Source organism: Ovis canadensis, chromosome 26 (genome assembly GCF_042477335.2).
Source record: "Ovis canadensis isolate MfBH-ARS-UI-01 breed Bighorn chromosome 26, ARS-UI_OviCan_v2, whole genome shotgun sequence".
NCBI lineage: Eukaryota > Metazoa > Chordata > Mammalia > Artiodactyla > Bovidae > Ovis > Ovis canadensis.
The window spans coordinates 30,669,716-30,688,301 of NC_091270.1; the positions used below are offsets into that span (position 1 = coordinate 30,669,716).

General features: G+C 46.1%; 1 protein-coding gene across 4 annotated transcripts in view; it reads right to left on the reverse strand.

Annotated features, from left to right (window-relative positions):
• Positions 1-18,586, reverse strand: part of ACSL1 (acyl-CoA synthetase long chain family member 1) — a 65,724-nt gene that overhangs the window by 23,886 nt on the left and 23,252 nt on the right. For all 4 annotated transcript variants that reach the window (XM_069572909.1, XM_069572910.1, XM_069572912.1 and 1 more), the window contains exons 3-5: positions 4,999-5,113; positions 4,252-4,316; positions 743-844 (exon numbers count right to left, since the gene is read on the reverse strand). In XM_069572909.1, the coding sequence (XP_069429010.1) occupies positions 743-844; positions 4,252-4,316; positions 4,999-5,113 (282 nt within the window). The remainder of the gene's footprint in view (positions 1-742; positions 845-4,251; positions 4,317-4,998; positions 5,114-18,586) is intronic.

The window sequence follows — 18,586 nt, forward strand, 5'->3', positions numbered from 1 at the left end:
GCTGAGAAACCACTGTAAACTATAAAACAGTAGCATGTTAAACCAACATGTTTTTGGACCCAAGCAGGTCTAAGAGTCAATGTAGCTTCTTCAAGTCCAGCGCTTGAATTTTTCTGTGCCAGCTATGCCACTAATTTTTTATCTACAGTGTAGGTAATAACTCCAGGGGCGCTTCTCATTTCACTTTAATACAGTGGTTTACAGAAGACCACACACAGGCCTGGATGGTCAAACAACAGTCCGCCTGTCTAAATTACGGCCAGCTACTGCTGAAGCTCCTTCTCCATGCCTCCTGAGATTTTAAACTTTGCAGTCTGAGCAGGGGGAAAGCCTAGACCTTTCAGAAAGAAAAGGCGTGAGTTTGCTACTGATAAAAACGTCCCCAAGTTCCTCTGTCATTGACTAATACTATTATTCTAACCACAGAGGAAGTCCTTAAAGTGGGAAGACATTTTTGTTAGCTATTTGTTTTTATTTGTTTATATAGCAAAGACTTTCTTTGTCAGTTTCTGTTTGGGGACCTGGTTTAAAAAAAAAAAATTATTTTTCCCCCTACTTAAAGGCTAAGAAAGACCTGCTTTGGGTTTTCATACATGTAACTCTCTAAGGCACAACAAAGAGCTATGTTGGTGGTGATTAGACCACAGAATCTGGTCTGAGGCAGAGGCAGGTGTGAACCCTAACTGACTCTTGCATGGAGAATTCTCTGAGCTGTGGTTGCCCAGCCCCTAACGGTTACTACCTCAGGTCTGTTCTGAGCGAAGATGCCGATGAACTTGTCTGGGGCTGCCTTGAAGCCCTTGTGAAGCAGTGCCGAGCCCACACACTCTGACATGTCTGCAACCTACAACAGAGGAGAAAAATCAGTCAGGAACAGCATCAGGTCCAACTCAAGGAACACAGCTTCCCGTGACGGCCGAGCCTAATATCTTCACCAAGAAGCAGTTCTGCCCAGAGAGAAGGAACAGGGGTAGACAGATATCCCTTTAGTTACAAATTTTTGTAAAGTTCAAGGTTTGACTTTCCAGAACTCATGGTGAGGGGACTGATCACACAGCTCCCTCTGCAAAGCAAATCAATCTCACCGCAACAGCTGCCAGGTCACACACGATCCACGTCAGAGTTTCTGTTTTATACTTTAGTTTTACAAAAGCAACCCAGGGACACAGAATTTTGGGTCTGTGTTTATAAACAGCGATGAAGAAGCTGAAACTTGTCCTTTGTTATAAACACAGAAAGGACAAGTTTGGGGGAGACCTTTGGAAAATAAGGATGAGTTCTAATCATTAGGCTCCACAACTCTGTTCTTGAGAATTAGTTCTTACGAAATAATCCAGTCCTAAAGGGAAGTTCGAAAAGACTTTAGGTACAAATATATGTATTTCAAAATTATGTAAAGTCATAAAAGTTTAGGAGAAAAAAAGACCAATGGCTGGATGATCAAGTAAATGATGGTAAATCTAATAAAATGCTCTACACCAGTAAACACTACAATTACAAAAAACCATATCAAACTTGAGTGTCTGTTACAATTTTAAGATAAATGAATACAAAATGTACACTATTAATTACAACTAAGTAAAAACAGGCAAGACTATCTACCTACCCCAATTTCCCATCCTCTCCTCATTCCTACCCCAAGTGAACTTAAAAAAATTTTTTTTAATGTTAATTTGGAATTCTTTATTCTTGGTTGGTAAATTATCAGGAGCACTTTAAATCCACACCCACGCCTGCAGAGAACAGAACCACACCTGATGCTGCTCCAGAAGCCTGTTGGTTCGGGGACATGGTGCCATCCCTGCTCTGCCAATGGCAGTAAGAGTGACAGCAAGAAGGCATTAACATGCTTATTCTCCCATACCCCAGGGACTGCTTCACAACTCTTGCTTGTTTGTAAGGGCTGGGAACCTGTGAGTGCTTAGATGGTCTGCAGAGCTTACTGGATTCTATGCACACACTTGGGTCTCTAGAAAGATGGTCCAGACGTTTCCTTGAAAAGCTTTACAGGGATTCCTAACCCCCAAAGCTCAGAATCACTGGGCTGGGGGGAAAATGATTTAAATACACACATCCAAAGTTAGCTTCAGTCTACTTTTTCATCTTCACTGGTCTCTGTCTGAAATGTACAAAACACCTTCTGAAACCCCAGGGATTTTCAACCTGCCTCAAACATCCCGTTGGCGGGGGACCTATTTCCCCTCTGGCAGTCAACATATAACAGAAGCTATACAGGAACATATTACTATAAGAAAGGGTAGTGTAAAGCCCAAGGGTTTGGTTTTCTCTTATTTGGTAGTCCAAGCACCTGCCTTATGCTTTGATGGCTGATGCATCCACTTCCAAGGCTGATACATCGCCAGCCACAAAAAAGATAAGGAGCCAGGCCCCCTCCTAAACAAGCCTCCTTTGTTTTAGAGATCTTGGTTGATGCGGATAACTGCCCACTTGGGCCACTTGTTTTTTCTTTTTCCTGTGCTTTAAGTTACTGCTCTTGTGCTTTAAATTCATCAGTAAGAATGAACCCAGATCCCACGGGAGGATATTGACCCCAATAAAGCAAAACCCCAGGTGCTCTGCACTCTCTCTCCCCCTACCAGAGACCTCACTTGTGAGGCCCAGGTGTGCTGTGTATTTTCCAAGTCTTGTAGTAAGAAAGCTTTATTTTTTCCGAGTTTCTTATAGTTATTGCTGAAGGGCATCTTGCAATCATCTTATGAACTACAAGGGCTGGCCCAGCCACAATACTGATTATTGACAGGCTGAGACCCGCACAAAACAGTAACATGACAAGAAGATGATGCAAACCAGAAGCACTGGCAGATTCTGTGAGGCCTGAAGACCGCTGTGCAATGTTAAATCTCCAACAAACATGAACTGCTTTTACACCACTTGTGAAAATGAAGGATCTGAAAACTACTATTTCGATGGAAAACTACTATTTGGCTCTGTTAAGGGAAAATAAAAACAGCAGTCTCTCTGCTCACCAGACCTTCAGCTCGTGATTCCTACAAGCAAGGAATGCGAAGCTGTCTTGTCTGTCTCTCTTTATCTCTGCCTCTATTTCTCTTGCCTTTTGCATTTCATTGATCCTCAGATGTGGGAGGACCAGGAAGCATTTTCCCACAGGCTGGTTTTGCAGATCCTAACGACAATCCACTTCATACACCCCCACCCCTTCCCAGGACACATCAACTACCCAGAGCCCCAGCCACAGAAGGGGGATTGGTCCTCTGCGTCCTGCCCCTACTCCAGGGAGCGCTCTGGACAGTTGCGCTAGAAGCACAAGGCAGCAAAGCGGATGCCCCCATTGGCTCCCGTGTTGTCTCGGGGGTGCTGCCTTGAACTGGGCAGAGTCAGGAGCAACTAGACTTGTTGTAATCACGATACAAACAAACAAAAAAAAAGGAGCAAGCCTTCCTGCTCTGCTACCAGCCATCTGCAAACTACTATGTACAGTTAAAAGCCATGGACCTGCTGGGACCAGAGTGACAGGAGTGAGATGGCCCAGGTCCCAGCCGCCTCCATGTTTGTCCGATTGCGCAGGTGTCATCTCTGCTGCTCTCCATGCTGCCCTCGGGTTAAAGGTCACCCCAGGATCAGTATGATGCTTTGGAGACTCCTTACAACAGATGGCGTGGGCCTCCCTCCTGGCCCTGGTTCAGCTGTGACCAGGGGTGAGTCCCAGCCCTGCCTGGGGTCCATTTTCTCTCATCTATAAAATGAGAGGGCTCCTCTACACTGGGGCATCTGTATTTGTCCAGCACCCTCAAGACAGAAAGGAGTAAGTAATTTTATCCTCCTGTGGGGTCTGGTAGAAGAGCCATCTGCTTCAAGCACATTTCTAGCATTTTATTTATTTGTTTGGCTACACTGCACGGCTTCTGGGATCTTAGCTTCTTGACCAGGGATTGAACCTGGGCCCTTGGCAGTGAGAGCTCAGAGCCGTAACCTCTGGACTGCCAGAGAATCCTCTAGCATTTTATTTTAAAACTTATACTGTACTCCACAACACACCCACAGCAGTTCTAAAATAGACTACTTTGAACCACCCATTCAATTACTGATCTAGTGTTCCCCAAATCTGTGTGTTTAATGTCTCGGGATGCTGCACGTCTGTTCTAAAGCCCTGAGCCAGGTCGGCATCTACACTCCATAGAAACCTTCCAACCCAAACTTCAGAGGCTCCAAGAACTGCCGTGTTCCCACCCTATGGCTCACGTGAGGCATCCACAGAGCCGGAAAACTCACCTGTTTGTATGAAAGCCATTCATAGGGTTGGTCTGGTTTCCGAGAGCCTAAACAAGGGCCATTATCTAAAAGAAGAAAACAAATGAAAGAATAAACGATGGGCTAAACATGCCTAGATATTCCTAGGTTCTCATTTGTATCCTTCATTCCACAAAGTGGTCCTCAGGTGTGAAACAATGAATTCAGATCGGACGCACTTTCCCCCTGGGTTTGGGTCTGAGTTTTGCTTCTCTACTTCTATTTTGTTTCTCACATGGGGCAGGAGGGAGATGGCGTGGCTGCCAGGTACCCGGGGTCTCTGGTGCCACCGTCAGAGATGAAGGGCAGTCTCGTGAGCCAATATCCCTCAAGTGTCTCTGATGGAATCCCACTTCCTTGGGTATCAATGTTTATTTCTCAAAATATGGGTCTCCTGGTTAAGCAAGCTTGAGAAATGTTGGATCAGGCCCGGTTAAACAGGTCTCTTTATGCAGGAAACGTCAGAGCCTGTACGGAGCTAACGGATGTGTGACTCTCCATGAAACACGCCGCATGTGACTGCAGAAATGCCTTGACCATGGGCCACACCCGATGGGACCTGTGTGCGGGGGGGACTCGCTCTGCAGAAGTTAACAGGAGGAGACAGGGAGCTGGGAGCCAGGCTGTATTGGAGAGAGTTGTGAGCAAATACGGCTTCTTGAAGAAAGACCCCTCTGTCGAAAGGAAAAACCTGAAGCGCTAATTGCACAGATTCAGGCCGATGCTTACTGGACACCTGTATGCCCCTCTGGAAACCTTGGTATAACGTTCTGACATCATCGTAGAAATACACCAGGGGCTCGTCACTGTCCAGGAGTGTGGATCTCCGGGCACCATCACTGCCCTGGGAAAAAAGACAGACAGACAGAAGGTCAGAAGAAAGCATTAAAAAGAAAATGTCTACCGTGTGCACCCTCAATCCCCTCCAGGGCCTGGGAGGGGTGAGCGTTTGCTGCATGGACTCCAGGGCCGGATGCGCTGGTGTCTGACATAAATCCTCCACCTGGGACAAGCGCTCAGAGAAGCAAGGCTGGGCCCATGTCCGTCCAGGAAGAAAGAAAGAAGAAAGAAAGATAGTGCTTAGTCGTGTCCGACTCTTGTGATTCCATGACCTGTAGCCAGCCAGGCTCCCCTGTCCGTGGGATTCTCCAGGCAACAATACTGGAGTGGGTTGCCATTCCCTTCTCCAGGGGATCTTCCTGACCCAGGAATTGAACCCAGTCTCAGGAACTGAACCCAGGTCTCCCGTATTGCAGGCAGATGCTTTACCGACTAAGCTACACAGACCCCTGGGAAAAGGAAGTGACGGAGGGAAAGGAAAAGGGGCTCAAAGGGGCTCACAGACTTATAAGCATTGGTCTTGTCAGACGAGGCTGAGGAGTCTGAGGACTGGAAACCAAACCCTTGGACACAACTGGGATGATACTCAAACCATAGCCACTGGCAGATAAAGGATTGATTCTGTCTGGTCTTGGGGAAATGACACACCGTTCAGTTTTACTTCCATCACCTTATCTATATTCTTTTGGAGATCATGTCTACTGTTTTTCCTCTTTGCCAACTACCCTATAATCTGTTAGGAATGTCAGTTTCCCATGTAGCATCTACTAGTTACCATCATCAGCTATAACATGTACGGATGTGCATGGACTCCTCATCCCTACATGACTGGAGGGACTCTATGGAGTACAGGCTGAGGAGAGGAGCACCGAGGGGGCTGGAACGGAGAGAGAGGAGAAGCCTGGAATCTACAGGGCACTGGCTCACCCCAGAGCCGAAGTCCTCATAGTATGGGCAGGGGAACACCTGGGCCTCGTGGGGAAAGCAGTTCGCAAGCTCTTCACCAGATCTACTGAGTTGGAAACTCTGGGGGTGTGATCCAGCAGTCCACCTTTCAGCCAGCCCTTCAGGGATCTGGTGCACCACTTGGATGCATTATGGTCCCAAATTAAGCCTTCCCTGGTGACTCAGTGGTAAAGAATCTGCCTGCTAATGCAGGAGACGTGGGAGACCCAGGTTCAATCCCTGGGTTGGAAAGATTCCCTGGAGAAGGAAATGGCAAACCACTCCAATATTCCTGCTTGGGAAATCCCATGGACAGAGAAGCCTTGGCGTGCTATACAGTCCATGGGGGTGGCAAAGAGTTGGATACAACTAAGTGACTGAATAATAACAACATGGTCCCCAGGAGGGAAGTGGTGAAGATCAGGGTAATTCCTAGAAGGAAATCTACGAGGGTGAGCAGCCTGCAGAACACAATGGAGACAGACCAGCTGACCAGGGCCTGATGAGGGCAGGGCAAGTCTGATGCTGCAGGCACTAAGCACTAATGAGTGGGATTTGGCAGGTTACTGGAAGCAGGAGGACAAGAGTGAGTTGGAGGCCTGTGAGGACAGCAGTTCCAGTCTATCCAAAATCAAACACTAGGACTTAGCGGTAGGTTTGAGAGAAGAGATTAAGTTTGCGTGCTTAGTCGTTCAGTCGTGTCTCACTCCTTGCGACCCTTTGGACCGCAGCCCACCAGGCTCCTCTGTCCATGGGATTTTTCAGGCAGGAATACTGGAGTGGGTTGCCATTTCCTTCTCCTCCTCCAGGGGATCTTTCCAATCCAGGGGTTGAAACTGTCTCCTGTGTCTCCTGAACTGCAGGCAGATTCTTTACCTGCTGAGCCATCAAGGAAGCCCAAAACAGATTAAGTTTAACTTTGAATATGTGCAGACTCTATCTCTTCAAGACAGCAGGTCAATTCCCCAGTTCCTACTTGGAGAATCACTGCTCTTGAGTATCATTTTATAACAACTTTTGCTAAATAACTCTGGTTACACTACCGTTCTGGTGATATATGAACTTCAGGACTTTGAAGGTAGTCTTCAGGACTATTTGGTAAAACAGTCAAATCAAAGTTATAGAAGTTAATCACATCCCAAATAAAGCCATCCTCTTCACAAAGTAACCCGAGGACAAAATATTTATTACTATTCTAATTAGAAATTAGAATAAGTAGCAAAAGTTTGGAGATGAAGCAGTAAATGAATTCTATGCCAAAAAGGTATAGGTGAAACGCTGGGTGACAGGTCACATTATCAACGAACTGTAAGGCATACTCTGTAATTTCAGGAAAAGGGATGAATGAAATGGAAGTGGGGGAGACCAAGCAATAAAGCCTGTGTTTTGAAAACTGCTGCTCTATGATGTTCAGTTCAGTTCAGCCGCTCAATTGTATCCAACTCTTCGTGACCCATGGCCTGCAGCACACCAGGCTTCCCTGTCCATCACCAACTCCCAGAGTTTACTCAAACTCATGTCCATTGAGTTGGTGATGCCATCCAACCATCTCATCCTCTGTCATCCCCTTCTCCTCCCACCTTCCATCTTTCCCAGCATCAGGGTCTTTTCAAATGAGTCAGTTCTTCGCATCAGGTGGCCAAAGTATTGGAGTTTCAGCTTCAGCATCAGTCCTTCCAATGAATATTCAGGACTGATTTCCTTTAGGATGGACTGGTGATGATGATGATCACACATGCCCATAAGAAATCATCGTTGATGTACATGCACCACCATTCTTCTTGAATTAAAGTCCTGTCCATAAACACTGAGCACTGGCAACCTTGGTGACACCTGCAAAGGTGTGGGCTTGCACAGCTACAACAGCAGGGGCTCAAAGGTCTGCGTGTGCTACAAAACGGAGCCATTTCAAGGGCAGGGCATTTAACTACTGGCTTATCCAAGTACATGCAGCTATTTTTAGGAACACCTACTTAAATGAAGAAATCTATATCTGGCCCTTTTGGACTTCTGACATATCCTACAGGTCTGGTGTGGAGGTGTGGGTTTCAGCTGTGCTCAAGAAATAGGGAGAGGGATACAGAACAACCCTGTGTGTAATATGCAGGAAATCACCAGTAACACTGAGTCACGGAGGACTATGGGTCTTTTATTTCCTCTTTAATGTTTTTCTACAGTCTTCCCAGTTTTAACAAAAAAGGAGTGAGTCAGTGGGTAGTGACCACACTACAGTCAAATCAGCGGTCACGAGGTTATTCGGCTATACAAGCAAAGGTTCCTCTAGAGGTCGGTCTCCCCACGTGGCTGAGTTAGGAAATCAAAGTTCAAGTTCCCCTCGAGGGCAGTTGAGGACAGGATCACAGTGAACCATCTGTGAACCAATGGTTCCCAGGACTAGAACTCTGGCCAGTAATTTGAGGAAAAGGAACACTTTGGTGGGGAGAGTTATTTTGCGTCACTTCCTTATTTAAATGCAAAAGCAGATAATTACATCCTTGAGAATTTCTCCAGGATAGAAAGGCCTGAGCTTTATGAATTGTGGTCCCATTTATCTCGATCTAGAAAATAGACAACTATAGGCCCTAACAGTCAACCACCCACTATGTTACTACTACGGTTTATTCCCTCTAAGGATAGGGCTAGACAGTGGGAGGGATAGGGGAGGGAAAGGAAGAGACAGCGGAGAGGGGGCAGGTAGAGCCGATAATGGCTAAAGAGACAGCTGACGACTTGGCTGGGCTTAAATGTCTCATCCATCTCTAGGGAGAAAAGCAGCAGGTGGAACCATGGTCCTTGAGGGAAAAGAATGATTTTTTTCTCCACCTCCCCCAGCCCCCAGCATGTAGATTTCCCATGCATCTTACCTACCCAGGCCATCATCACCTACCACCTTTCATGAACAGGCACAAAGAGGCTTTTCCAATCCAGGGACCTAGACGCCCTCTGGCCATCGTTCTCCCCGCCAGTAACATGGGATCTCTGACAGAACAAAGTAGGTCTTTATTCAAGACCAGCCAACGGGGGATGCTCCCAACCAGATCTTTCAGGATAATGAACAGGGAGTTTTAAAAGTATTAATAGCTAGACTCCTCCACTATGCTAACATAAATGCAACCACGTAAACTACGAACTCTCAGGTTCACTACCGACGCTCCGCCATTGAATCAGCCAGCTTCCCGAGGTCCTCCATGCCCAGTGAGTGAAGAAGGGGCAGAAGCACCCATTACAATGGGTGCTAGGCATCGAAATGTGAGCACAGGAGAGATGGAAGCAAGGGAGTATTCAGTTTGCAGATGAGAAAACAGACAGACATTGGGGAGGCCTCCCTGTCTCAGTCCACGTCTAAAATGCAGTGGAGCGAGCTTCAAACCAGCCTGAGGGACTTGCCACACACTGTCCACCTCCACCATCTTGGAGGATTCAGGGCCAGAGCACGGTGGCTGACTGGGGGTCTGGTTCTCCATCGCTCTCCTCTAACCCTCAGAAGGCGCTTCCTTGTCCACCCTCCCTCCCAAGCTTGCTCTCCAGTTTCCAACTTCCTGAGCTGCCCCTGTCCCCATGGGAGGACCTGCCTGGGGGTGAGGGAGGCTGGTTGGGTTACTTAGCAAACCAGTTCTGTGCCACCAAATGCAGGGCAAGCTCCTCACCAGAGCAAACCAGCCAATCCCTCAAGGGAAAAATAGCTCCCTCCCACCTTTGTGGATGGGGAGAGAGTTGAGTCACAAATTCAAATCCCCTGCCTGTAGCATCTCCGAGTGCCTGCCACTTGTAATGTTCAAGGCACTAGCTCACAGTCTGAAGGAAACACATCTGTTCCCTTACTTGCTCGGCCTTTTAGACGCTGCCGTCAAGGCAGGGTTTTTGCCGAGACTCTCACAAAGGCCTATCTCTGCCATTGTTTTTCACTCCACAGGAGTGGACCCCGCTTGTGGGGAAGGCTATTTTTAAACTTCAAAAAAATTACAGCACACATTTCCGTCATGTATGTGTACACATGGTCCCTGCTTCATGAAGCCCGTGAGCATCGTCTGTACAAAATCAAGTCGTGTCTTCAGGCTTGTTTTACTCTATGTATTCCCAGAAAGTAACTTGAGCCTTTCTTCCTGGCTGAAGGGAAGCCGGAAATTAAAAAAAATAAATATTTCTGACATAATCACCATTCTTTCTTTGAATTCCTAAAGGCAGCTCCTTAATACTCTGGAGGTCTATTGTTGGCACAAAGATGAGACCCTCTGCCTTCAGTTCTCTGGGACTCCCGCCCCTCACCTCACAGCTCATCCCACCCAGACACTGCGGCCCCCTGAACAACTCGGGTGCTTCTACGCCTCCTTCAAATCACCGGCCACTCTCCAGCGAGCAGACACATCTAACCACATTAGAAACTAGTTAGTTTTCCACTAAATAGTTTAGTTAAGAAGTACTAGTTAGCAAGGTTTTTCATAGCTGTTATTAAGAAGCCCAGTAAGTTTTAGAAATGATGCTGAGATTAACTTCAGGTATAAAAACACTCCCAGAAAAACACTTCTCATCAAATCCACTCCCTCCCAGCCATCTCTTCATCCCACCCTCTGTGCCCCAACTGCTAGGACAGCTGGCGGAAAATACGCTCAGATGTGATGTTTCCTGAAAACGGGCGTGAAAATTCTCTGAAAACCACAGCAGCAAAGTCACCAGGGATGAGGTTGAAGGATTTATCTCTGTCCACTCTTTACCTGACCACACACACAGCCATACAGCAGGGAAGAACTAGCTGAGGGGTAAAAGGACTAGAGCCTTGCAGTCAGGGAAGGCAAGTGAGCGAGCGCCAATGCTCACATATAGGTTTACACAAGGACTCCTGACAGATAGAAAGCCAGAGCCTCAAACCCAGGGATTCTTCCAAAGTCTCACACATCCTGCTAGCTGGCTGTTCTCAGGCTTCCGGAGGTGAGAATCATGCTCACATTCATGTTCATATTTACTGTACAAATGACTGCAGGGATGAGACTGCCCCTGTTCTCCCTCCCTTCCTCCCAGTTGAGGACCTGGCTCACACTCGTCAGGCTAATAATGCCCCTTGCAGATGGCCCTGCCAGTCCTCCACGAGCCCACAGGGCTGGAGTCAGTGGAGTGAGTGATCCCACCATCTGGCCGCACCTGCCCTTCCTGGACAGCCTTCCCCCTGCTCCCCTGCAGCTTCCCCGAAGGCTGGTCCTGCCCCGTCTGCCTCCCGTCCTGCCCAACTCAACAACTGCTCAAGCTCCCTCCACTCCGGTCCAGAAGGCATCGCCATTCTTGATGTGTTTTTTTTGTTGTTGTTTGTTTTGTTTTGTTTTTCCAGCTTTGGTAAGGTATAAATGACATAGCGGTAGTTTATTCACTAACTTGTATCCAATTCTTTGCAACCCCATGGATTACAGCCCACCAGGTTCCTTCGTCCATGGAACTCTCCAGGCAAGAATACTGGACTGGGTTGCCATTATTGGAGAAGATCCTTCTCCAGGTGACCTTCCTGACCCAGGGATCAAACCTACATCATTGCAGGCAAATTCTTTACCAACTGAGCCACCAGGGACACCTAAGTTCTACTCTCAGCAAATTTCAATTATACGATACAGTGTATCAGCTTCACCTTGACATACATTAGATCCTCAGACCTTATTCCTCTGACAGCTGACAGCTTGAACCCTTTCACCCACCTCTCCCAGTTCCGTCCACCACCACCCTCAAGCCCTGACAACCACCATTCTACTCAGTGGTTCTAGGAGTTCAACTCTCTTTTTTGGGGGGGGGCACTGTCATCACCCTTTTGTCTCCATAAGTCCAGAGTAAGAACTTCATACAAACTTTTAAACAACACTCTCTTCTTGTGCAGAAACTGCTTTGCCAGTTTGCAAGTGGGTCTTTACACCCATGCCTACGTGTCAACAGCATGATTCTACTGGCTACAGGGGAAATCCTACTCAGTGACAGTCTCACGGGTACCTGTACAGACAGACTAGGAGCGCCATCCCTTGTCACAGTGGCCCCAGCCTGAGGTTTGTCTGGATAACCCATGGCATCCAGAAGGCCTCAGTGGATGGGAACTGTTGAATTTCAAAGCCTTGCAATTTACTGAATGTGGCTTCCAGGGGTCTGGTGTGCTCCATTTAGGTTGCTTCCTTCAAGTTCTCCGATGAGGAACCGTGGTTCTAGTTTTATGGCATGAAAATAAGTCACTCGTGTGACTCTTAGGAAGGACCTCTCCACAGCGGTCCTCCCTGCTGGGCCATTCACTCCTCAGGGGCAGCAGCCTCTTCTTCCTGTGTCCTGTGCACACCATGCACTTGCTGAACGAATGCCAGTCTCATGCCTACTCTCTGTGAGCAGGGAGAACCGAATCCAGAGGGTCACAGCCTCCATACTCGACTTTTAGCAGGATTCAAATGCTAAGGTAAGTTCCTCACCATACAAACCCCAGCATATGAATGCTTAAATCTCAACCTTTCACATGAAAGGGTCACCCAGCCAACAGGTGACCTGGATGCGATGAGGTCATTTGGAGTGATGTCATCCCACAGGGAGATGAGTCATGCCCAGTGAACTTGGTCTGCCTACTAAAAGAGATGAACCCACTGTATAATATCATATATGAAACGAGTCACCAGTCCAGGTTCAACGCACGATACTGGATGCTTGGGGCTGGTGCACTGAGACAACCCAGAAGGATGGTACGGGAAGGGGGGGTCAGGATGGGGAACACGTGTATACCTGTGGCAGATACATGTTGATGTATGGCAAAACCAATACAATATTGTAAAATAATTAACCTCCAATTAAAATAAATAAATTTATATTTAAAAAAAAGAGAGAGAGAGAGAGATGGACCCACACTAAACCAAGGCCTGGTAACAAGTTTAAACAGTGACTCTTAAGCTATTACCAGAGGTACAGCTTTATTTTTGGCTGCACTGTGTGGCTTGCCAGATCTTAGTTCCCCATCCAGAGGCTGAACCCGAGGCCCCCGCAATGGAAACGTGGAGTCCTAACCACTGGACCGCCAGGGAAGTCTCCCTTGGGGTACATTTTTAAAAGAAGTTCTGATATTCTTCAAATGAAGCCTTTAAAAGCTAAGGACTGGAAGGTATAAAAAAGTTTTTACTTGCTATGATTTATTCCCTTCTCTAATATTTAAGGGCAAAACAAAACAGGTAAGTTGAGCTTTCATTTCACTCTACAACAATCTCCTGGCAGGCCTCAAAAAACTTCCTGACTTCATTTAAGAAGATAGCGGTCTCAATGTCTACAGGACATGGCAGGAATTCAGATTGGTTCTGCCACCTCCTTCCACAGTGGCAATGGTTCTCATCAATCCTTTGCAATGGGTTCGTTGCCTAACCTCCTCAAACTCTGGCCCACAACCCCTTCAGCAACAAGTTCTGCTCTGACCTGGCTCAGGGAAGGCAGAAGCCACCAGGACCCACTTGGCCTGCTGCCGCCCAGGTTCTGCCAGTCCTCTGGCCCTCCCCCAGCCCTCACCTCCACCCCGTCCTTGACGGTTTCTGATCCTACATCCAACTCGGGTAGGGAATCCCGGATTCCATTTCTTATCTGACCTGCCCCTTTTCCGCCTTCCATTTCTGCCACTACTTTTGCCTGCAAATCCATTTTCAGAAGAGTCTGCTCCCGGGTTCAGAAGGTCCAGCCACTGGCTCATCAAATTTATCTACATGAACTGAAAGCTTCCCTATTTACTCTGCTTTATTCTCTCCTCACACACCGCCCCCCGCCACCGACCCCCGAACAAAGAATCCAAGTTAAAATATGTAACTTTAGGAGGCAGCATAACAGAGTTTCAGATCTTCCTCTTACTATGTGGTATATATAATTTCACCTGGGTGGGCTCCCATTGTTCTCTCATCTCTAAAATGCGAGGGTTCAAAGAGAAGAGCTTTATGGAAAAGGAAACCCAACATTTATTGAACACTTCTCTTGGGCTCAGTTAGATGCTGCCTGTATCTACCCAGCCTCTCAGTGTGGTGGGAGGGAAGGCCCTGGTCATTTTTCTTCTCCAGATAAGGAATCTGAAGGTCAGGCTGGGTGAGCCTGCCCAAGGCTACCTGGCCCCAGCAGAGCAGACTGGGCTAGCCTCGGCTACATCCCCGATTCTCTGGTCCTTTCCGGCTCTGACACACTCTCCTATGCCCTGAAACGGCAACCACCACAGCCTGGGCCCTGACCAGTCCCCCGGGGTTTCTGGTCACTCGAGAAAAGACTGTTTTCACGAGGGGAAGATGGAGACCTCAATTTCAGAGGAGACTTTTGTGGTGGTTGTTTTAGTCACTAAGTTGTGTCTGGCTCTTGCAAACTCAGGGACTGTAGCCACCCAGGCTCCTCTGTCTATGGGATTTCCCAGGCAAGAACACTGGAGTGGGTTGCCATTTCCTCCAGCATATCTTTCACACCCAGGGCTCGAACCCAAGTCTCCCGAATTGGCAGGCATATTCTTTACCACTGAGCCACCTGGGAAGCCCAGAGAACAGGTTGAAACCAGTTAAAACCAGAAAACTCCCTCATCACTCGAGTGTGATTAAAAAAATTATAATAATAAAACAGAGGAACACAGAAAAACTTGCTTCTGTGCTCTGCTCAAAGTTATGGGGAAAAGCAGAGAAATCTGTGAAGAGTTCTTCCTGGACTCGCACTGTTGCAGCTGGGGGCTACACCCCAGACAGGAAACCCCAGATAGGGTCCTGATCAAACCAGGCTCCAAAATTTAAGAGAGACTTTTGGGATTCTGTGGCCAACTCCAGCTTCTCTGTCCCATGCTATAGCTCGTGTCTGTATCCTCTTTCTGGCACAAGTCTGTAGCAAGGGTGCTAACATCTTCTTTATTATCCTGATTTGTAAAAGGAAATTTTAGAAACTTTAACTTATCCAGAAGTTCTGTGCTGCTGCTTTAAAAAAAAAAAAAAAAAGGTGTTAGTGGGAAACAGCCAGTGTGAATAATGATAAGATGCAGCCAAACCCCAAAAGGGCAGATTCTTCTCATTTTAATAGCCACGTGAAGTTTATGGAAAGAGGAGAGTGAAAAAACTGTTCATGTGAAATGGGAGGGGGTGTGAGAGTGGGGTTGTGCAAATGGTGCTTACTTGACTTCAAAGTATGAACAAAGCAAGGAGACTTTAATCTGGTGATCAGCCCCTATGACAGTCTAAGACAGGCTCTGGACTAATACTTAATGAATTAAGCTCCTATTGCTGCCTTGGAGGCCCATATGACAATGCTAGCAATATAAAAGCATCTATAATTATTAAGTGTCATAACTCCCAAGCTAATCTTAAGTTCAATATTTTAAGTTCTTTTTTAGAAATGCAAAGTAAATTTTGTACCTCTTCCTAAGACCTACAAGTTCTGAAAATCAGAGTTAAATCTACTATTCCTACAAAGAGCAAAGTCAGGAAGCCCATATACCAAGTAGCAGAATTTGAGATTTTAATTTTCTTTCTGCTTATCTGAAGTTTTAAATTGTTCTATAAAGAAGATGTACAATTATTTTAAAAAGACTCATTGACTTTAGGCTAAGCTGGAACTTAAAGAACACATTGCCTCTCCAATTTCTCATACAATAAGAATTTGGCTTTTTTACTTTTTACAGTTACAGCTAAATTATAAATGTCTTAAAGTTGCACTTGCCAAGCACTGTTTTCATAGTGATAGCAACGCTACGATGAGACACCAGGTCCTCTGCCAGAAGAGAAGAGATGCCAGAAACTCCACACATAGTAGGAAAAATTAAATTCTTCTCACGATTGGTATACGATTCAGTCGCTCAGTCATGTCCAACTCTTTGCGACCCCATGAATCGCAGCACGCCAGGCCTCCCTGTCCATCACCAGCTCCCGGATTCACTCAGACTCACGTCCACCGAGTCCATGATGCCATCCAGCCATCTCATCTCTGTTGTCCCCTTTTCCTCCTGCCCCCAATCTCTCCCAGCATCAGAGTCTTTTCCAATGAGTCAACTCTTCTCATGAGGTGGCCAAAGTACTGGAGCTTCAGCTTTAGCATCATTCCTTCCAAAGAAATCCCAGGGCTGATCTCCTTCAGAATGGACTGGTTGGATCTCCGTGCAGTCCAAGGGACCCTCAAGAGTCTTCTCCAACACCACAGTTCAAACACATCAATTCTTCGGTGCTCAGCCTTCTTTACAGTCCAACTCTCACATCCATACATGACCACAGGAAAAACCATAGCCTTGACTAGGCAGACCTTAGTTGGCAAAGTAATGTCTTTGCTTTTGAATATACTACCTAGGTTGGTCATAACTTTTCTTCCAAGGAGTAAGCATCTTTTAATTTCATGGCTGCAGTCACCATCTGCAGTGATTTTGGAGCCCCCCCAAAAATAAAGTCTGACACTGTTTCTACTGTTTCCCCATCTATTTCCCATGAAGTGATGGGACCAGATGCCATGATCTTCGTTTTCTGAATGTTGAGCTTTAAGCCAACTTTTTCACTCTCCTCTTTCACTTTCATCAAGAGGCTTTTTAGTTCCTCTTCACTTTCTGCCATAAGGGTGGTGTCATCTGCATATCTGAGGTTATTGATATTCCTCCCGGCAATCTTGATTCCAGCTTGTATTTCTTCCAGTCCAGCGTTTCTCATGATGTACTCTGCATATAAGTTAAATAAACAGGGTGACAATATACAGCCTTGACGTACTCCTTTTCCTATTTGGAACCAGTCTGTTGTTCCATGTCCAGTTCTAACTGTTGCTTCCTGACCTGCATACAGATTTCTCAAGAGGCAGGTTAGGTGGTCTGGTTTCCCATCTCTTGAAGAATTTTCCACAATTTACTGTGATCCACACAGTCAAAGGCTTTGGCATAGTCAATAAAGCAGAAATAGATGTTTTTCTGGAACTCTCTTGCTTTTTCGATGATCCAGTGGATGTTGGCAATTTGATCTCTGGTTCCTCTGCCTTTTCTAAAACCAACTTGAACATCAGGGAGTTCACAGTTCACGTACTGCTGAAGCCTGGCTTGGAGAATTTTGAGCATTACTATTTACTAGCATGTGAGATGAGTGCAATTGTGTGGTAGTTTGAGCATTCTTTTGCATTGCCTTTCTTTGGAATTGGAATGAAAACTGACCTTTTCCAGTCCTGTGGCCACTGCTGAGTTTTCCAAATTTGCTGGCATACTGAGTGCAGCACTTTCACAGCATCATCTTTCAGAATTTGAAACAGCTCAACTGGAATTCCATCACCTCCACTAGCTTTGTTCGTAGTGATGCTTTCCAAGGCCCACTTGACTTCACATTCCAAGATGTCTGGCTCTAGATTAGTGATCACATCATCATGATTATTTGGGTCGTGAAGATCTTTTTTGTACAGTTCTTCCGTGTATTCTTGCCACCTCTTCTTAATATCTTCTGTTTCTGTTAGGTCCAGACCATTTCTGTCCTTTATCGAGCCCATCTTTGCATGAAATGTTCCCTTAGTATCTCTAATTTTCTTGAAGAGATCTCTAGTCTTTCCCATTCTATTGTTTTCCTCTATTTCTTTGCATTGATCGCTGAAGAAGGCTTTCTTATCTCTTCTTGCTATTCTTTGGAATTCTGCATTCAGATGCTTATATCTTTCCTTTTCTCCTTTGCTTTTCGCCTCTCTTCTTTTCACAGCTATTTGTAAGGCCTTCCCAGACAGCCATTTTGCTTTTTCGCATTTCTTTTCCATGAGGATGGTCTTGATCCCTGTCTCCTGTACAATGTCACGAACCTCATTCCATAGTTCATCAGGCACTCTATCTATCAGATCTAGACCCTTAAATCTATTTCTCACTTCCACTGTATAATCATAAGGGATTTGATTTAGGTCATACCTGAATGGTCTAGTGGTTTTCGCTACTTTCTTCAATTGAAGTCTGAATTTGGCAATAAGGAGTTCATGATCTGAGCCACAGTCAGCTCCCAGTCTTGTTTTTGATGACTCTATAGAGCATCTCCATCTTTGGCTGCAAAGAATATAATCAATCTGATTTCAGTGTTGACCTCTGGTGATGTCCATGTGTAGAGTCTTCTCTTGTGTTGTTGGAAGAGGGTGTTTGCTATGACCAGTGTATTTTCTTGGCAAAACTCTATTAGTCTTTGCCCTGCTTCATTCCACATTCCAAGGCCAAATTTGCCTGTTACTCCAGGTGTTTCTTGACTTCCTACTTTTGCATTCCAGTCCCCGATAATGAAAAGGACATCTTTCTTGGGTGTTAGTTCTAAAAGATCTTGTAGGTCTTCATAAAACTGTTCAACTTCAGTTTCTTCAGTGTTACTGGTTGGGGCAGACTTGGATAACTGTGATATTGAATGGTTTGCCTTGGAGACGAACAGAGATCATTCTGTCATTTTTGAGATTGCATCCAAGTACTGCATTTCAGACTCTTTTGTTGACCATGATAGCTACTCCATTTCTTCTGAGGGATTCCTGCCCGCAGTAGTAGATGTAATAGTCATCTGAGTTAAATTCACCCATTCCAGTCCATTTTAGTTCGCTGATTCCTAGAATGTCGATGTTCACT